The 5,579-nt window shown below is 48.2% G+C and overlaps 1 protein-coding gene across 2 annotated transcripts; it reads right to left on the reverse strand.

The window, feature by feature from the left end:
- Positions 1–1,918: 1,918 nt before the first annotated feature.
- LOC123428192 (microtubule-associated protein RP/EB family member 1A-like) lies at positions 1,919–5,335 on the reverse strand. Of its 2 annotated transcripts, none has more exons than XM_045112379.1 (8): positions 5,084–5,335; positions 4,867–4,935; positions 4,659–4,745; positions 3,915–4,021; positions 3,709–3,830; positions 3,206–3,282; positions 2,792–2,905; positions 1,919–2,295 (listed from the first exon to the last, which is right to left on the reverse strand). In XM_045112379.1, exons 1-8 carry the CDS (start codon positions 5,195–5,197, stop codon positions 2,179–2,181), a joined length of 807 nt encoding a protein of 268 aa, XP_044968314.1. In that variant the 5' UTR covers positions 5,198–5,335; the 3' UTR covers positions 1,919–2,178. The 2 variants fall into 2 exon arrangements, with proteins under 2 accessions (XP_044968314.1, XP_044968313.1); XM_045112378.1 differs by having other exon boundaries at positions 3,682–3,830.
- Positions 5,336–5,579: the final 244 nt, after the last annotated feature.

Here is a 5,579-nt window from a genome sequence, read left to right on the forward strand (position 1 = left end):
CAGCGGCGAGGTGGCACCGGCACCTTGGACGAGCTCGCGCCGGGGGTGAGCTTGCCCTTGCCGAAGAAGACCATGGCTAGGGTTTCGTGGTCGCCGTCGGGGGAGCAAGCGTGGCCAGATGTGCACGCGGGGGGGGGGGGAGTGGATGAGGCCGGCCCCGACACACGCTTTGGAATAAAAAGGACGATCCACGGCCACCTTCCACCCACTGTGAGGCGGGCCCCGTAGATAGGTGGTCGCATTTAATACGACCGGTGGGGCGCTGGCCGGCCGACGAGTGGGGCCGAGGCGGACACGAGGGGGACGCACGGCGCGTCCGCTCGGCGTCTGCAGCGACGCAAATCCAATCGAAATTTGTGCCTGAAATGGGTCGGCGCGGACGCGAAACGGGACTGGGTCGGCACGTTCGGCGCCTGTTTTCGTCCGCGGCGACCCAAACAGACGCGGGCAGACGAAATGGGTCGCCGCGTTGGAGTTGCTCTTATATCGAAACTTTGGTCATGGTGCACTTTGAAATTTCATGTATGTATTTGAGTGGTTACTAGCAAAAGGGCTCGTGCGTTGCAATGGGAGAAAAAAAATACCACACGCTTTTGAATTTTTTATAATCATTTTGATTTATTAAAATAATAAGCTAACTAACTAATGTAGTCAGTCTTATCCTATTTTGTTGAGAAATCAACCCGTCCATTGTTAATTCCACCATGATGAGAAATTGAGCGGGACAAGCAAAGCAAAACAAAGAGGCTACGTGAATTGATCAATGGATTGTTATCTTATTTCACTCATGGGATAGAGAATGTGGATCAGATGACAAACTGAAGGTGGTGTTCCATTCTCTGTCTCTACAACAATACAATCTTACATTTAATACATTCGTTAATCAGCAAACAAATCCCCATAAAACAAAATTTCTTGCCGGTGTTTGGCACACGGTTAGAGGCATGGGGAGGGAATCTCACCAGATGATGAGTTCCTGCCGGAGGAGGGGATACGATGAGGGGAGCAAGGGTTAGGCGTCTCTATCTGGCCATAAGGAGTCGCCGTTGCCGCGCCATAACCTCGGAGTTCCCCATGTGAGCCATGGAGGTCCGCCTCCACCTGCAAGTACTTCGCTCCACCGCGCCTTATCCGCGCGCCGCCGCCGTTCTGCATCGAGCAGACGCATAATCCCAGTCACTGTAGGTGTCGCGTTGATTTGATCCAGAAGTTGTGCTCGAGCGCCGAAACGGGGGCAGCAAGCTGGCAGTGGTACAGCCGCGGAGGCGGGTGGGTTGAGATCGACAACGGTGGTGGCTGAGGTCGGCCGCGGCGGCGAGTGGTGTGGCAGCGGCCTGGTCACAGGCCAGGGTGGACCAGGGTCGACGCGATGCGCTCGAGCGCCGCAACGGGGGCGGTGAGCGGGGAGAGGTACGGCTGCGGAGGCGGGTGGGTTGAAATCGGCAACCGTGGCAGTTGAGGTCGGCCGCGGCGGCGAGTGGTGTGGCGGCGGCCTGGGCACAGACCAGGGTAGCCCAGGGTCGACGGGAGGAGGCGATGCGTACGGGTATAATTTTTTCAACGAATCGTTTTTTCCTTTTGCGTTCCAGATAAATAATGGAGCGCGGGTTGAATAACATAAATTACAAGGTTTTTTTTGTAAAAATGCCTCGATGGGTTTTCCGACGGAAGCAATAGCCTCTTTATTATTAGGTATAGATATAGATATAGATGTCTCCGACGCCACAATCACCCTTTTTTTTAATGCCCGGTCATGTACTTATTGGTGACTTTTCCAGGCATCATCAATCGCAGAATTCCATTAGACCAAACAGAAGTTAGCCGCTTTCCAACTCATCAGATGATAGTTTCAGTCAAACTTCTTCTGTTCACCATATTACAAAATTTATGTACTCTCAATAGCACACGAAGCATAAGGTTTTGCAGGGCAGGACGAAGAAGTTATCCATAACATTATAACCGCATCCGTGTTCATACAGGAAAACTGTCTTGTGATACGCATTGCATAACAGGAGGCGACTGGACGCAAGCAGTTGCCCATGTCAAACGTTATTTACTACTACTATTAATTTACACATTACGAGCTACTCGGGTTGATAGGAGAACCACAAAGTTATCCACCAAAGGTTTTGGGGGTACGGCGCGTCCCGTGGTGCTTGTCACTCCGCTTGGCACTTGTCACTCCGCTTCCTCTGAGAACATGCCGGGTGACCTGGTGATTATTTCATTAGCCTCGGGTAATGATGAATCCTTCGCATCAGCCGCGTAGAGTATCTTCCTTATCCCTTTGGTCATCTATCAAGAAAAATGTCCGGGTTAATAATTACACTAAAATGAAAAAAATCATGAATTGAATAACCAATATACAGAACTATCAACCATGTCAGTGATGTACAAATCATTAGTTTGTTGCAGAGTTGCTAGAAACAATCTAAAGATCAGCATAGTAGAGGACAATCTTTGGTACTGTGATTCAAGTGCCAAAGAATGGTGCGATACAAGGGAACATGTTGCTTTCGATATAGACATAATGTTATGTGGCAATGTGATCCGCAAGGAAGGCTCATTTCTATCTTACTAACGGACAGTTGGAGTCTTCCCCCTTTAGCCAAACTTATGTGGCAATGTGGCATTGATTAGGAATCAACCACCCCACATCAACTTGGGGGTCCCTAAGAAGCTTCTTTGTCAAATTAACTGAAATTCAGACACTGGTGCCCTTGAATGCAGATGAGTACAATAAAAATTTAAAATGCAGAGCTTTAAGATTTCCAAAAGATATTTATTTTACCGGTAGATGCTCCAACTCAGGTCTTTGACATAATATCTCGATGTCACGCAACTTTGAGAAGTAGAAGTCTCTTTCCTTCTCAGTGTTGTCCACAGAAACCTTCAGATCTGCAATCTGCAATCCAGTAGAGATAGTAACATCACCAACTAGATGAATTTATCATCCACAAGAATACAACTTGCCCACATTTATAGCTGCCAAAGATGAATTCTACAAGTTTCACCGGTATAGTATTAAGAAGCTAGACTGAGGTTTTACGTCTATATATAAAAATAACTTTTAAACAATACACTTTGGAATAAAACTGGGGTGACATACTGATATAACAGTGTACAGTACAGATACCTGGGTTTTTTCCACAGTACAAGATATACTATAAAAATGAAATAGCACCTTAAGTTACACACCACTTACCTTCTCTGATAATTGTTGAATCTGCTCCATGTAATGCTCTTCGTTAATAGCATTACAGACTTTTCCAATAGGAGAAGCTGCGTGATTGAGTTAGCATAGAGTCATTTAAGTATTTAATTAAGTCACACAAAGCTTCTATGCTATTACAAATAAAAATGAGCACAAACTGATAACTGCTGGGCAGCTTCAACTCATGCCTTCGTTGATCTTTTATCAAGGAACATCACTAGTTCATTAAGAATAGCATGGAACTGATGCTAGATACTACTCCCTCCGTTCCTAAATATTTGTCTTTTTAGAGATTCAACTATGGACTACATACAAAGCAAAATGAATGAATCTATATTCTAAATTATGTCTATATACACCCGTATGTAGTTCATAGTGAAATCTCTAAAAAGACAAATATTTAGGAACAGAGGGAGTAAGAAAGAAAGAAAAACATATACTAAAAGAAAGACATGTGTGACAAGTACCAAGATCAATATTAGAATTCAGGGCACCTCCATCTGCTGAGTTAGCACTAGATAATCTGTTGGCTTGAAGTGATTTGGATGGCTTGTTGGAACCCTTGTGACTGCGCTCTTTGCAACCCTTGGACCTCCTTTCTACAGGATTGTAGTTTCTAAAACGAGAAAATAGTCTTATCAATATAATAGTTACTGACAAATTGCAGTTTGTTTGCATTTAACACAAGCATGGCACATACTCATTCATGATTCCACCATTCACAGAATCACAATATCTTTTCAACCATTGCAGAAACTCCAAGTTGTCCAATGGCCGTCCTTTAACAAGTTTGTTGACCTCAATATTCTGCAGAAAGCATCCATCCACTAATTAGCACAACAAAGAACATTTTATGCTACAGATTACCTATACTCATAAAGAGTAGAAGCTGAAGAACAGAGAAGAAGCACCCTTAGGTCGGTTTGCTAAAACACAGGCCCTAAAATGGGCAAAACTTTCAGAAAGCACAACTCTGAAGTTTATATTGTACGGGATCGGAACATAAACTTGTTGTGACATGCGAAAAAAGCCATTAAAACAACAACCACCACCGCACTATCAAAGCCTTCCCTGATATCAAGTGTCAAGTGCTGAACATAGACAGCCACAGAACACCAAACTTGACCCCAACCAAACTTTGCACATTAGCTTTCAATACGGTCTTAATCCGAACCCCATCCCTCCTCAACTGTGCAAAGCAATGAGCATAACTTGAGTGCTGCACAGCAAATTTAGTCTGTTGTCGAATCATCTTGTGGATATACCACACGCTGACATCAATGCCACACATCTGTTACAGACTGAATCCCAACACACCGCATAAACCGAATTACTGAATTACTGTACAGACAGATCGCCTTTGCTTTCCCAGGTGACAAAATGCAAGGCACAATCACGCATAAATCCACGGGTGAGGGAGCTAGGCCGGGAGAATCACCCGTACCTTGCCTATCCGCAGCTTGTTGAACACGTCCTGGAGAATCTTGTAGTTCTGGATCATGTCGTACTCCGTCTTGGCATCGAAATTCACCTGCAGAAAACAACCCCCAAAATGAGCATCGTATCCGCGGCCATCTAAACCGCCCAATCGCAGCGCAGCACTCCGGAACGGATGAATCGGGTCCAAAGAATCACATGAGAGGCCTCCTAACCTTGTGCATCGGCACCAATCCAGGGTGAACCATGTCCAGCAGCTGGCACTGCACCGCCCCCGACGCCGCCTGCATCGACGCGGAAACATTAAATAAAGCCCCCAAACCAACACCGGCGAAATGTCCGCCCCCATACCGCCGACGAGCTCCCTCCCCGGCCTAGCGCCTGGGCAACGCGGCGGGATCGGAAGCGAGCGTGAGTGAGTGGCTGACTGACCTCCTCGACCTTGTTGAGGGAGAGCTGCAGCGTGGCATTGACCCAGCTGAGGATCTCGCCCCGCCCCACGAAGTAGGCCTTGTCCATCAGCCCGAAGCTCGCCCCCGCCGCCATCCCCTCCGGCGATCTCTCCTCTCCCTCCCTCGCGGCGGCGGCGGCGGCGGCGGCGGACTGACCGACTGACCGACCGGGCCTGTGACGAAACAACTTTTCGAAAACGCCTCCACGCGGAACGGCGAGCGCAGCGAAAACAAAACGGCACGCACGCGCACAGCTACGCTAGTACCTATGCATACGGGTCCGGTCACCGCCCGCACCCTCACCGGCGGCTCGGTAACGCCAGCGCGCACGTTTATCGCGCGCTCGATTTTGAAACGGCGGGGAGGGTGACGGCGGTGGGCGGTGACGCGACCCGCGGGTTCGGTGGGCTCCAAATGGCGGCCTGGGGCCCGGCCGCCTTTACTGGCTCCCGTCCGCCCGCATCGATGCGCGCCGA

Source organism: Hordeum vulgare, chromosome 2H (assembly GCF_904849725.1).
Source record: "Hordeum vulgare subsp. vulgare chromosome 2H, MorexV3_pseudomolecules_assembly, whole genome shotgun sequence".
Taxonomy (NCBI): domain Eukaryota; kingdom Viridiplantae; phylum Streptophyta; class Magnoliopsida; order Poales; family Poaceae; genus Hordeum; species Hordeum vulgare.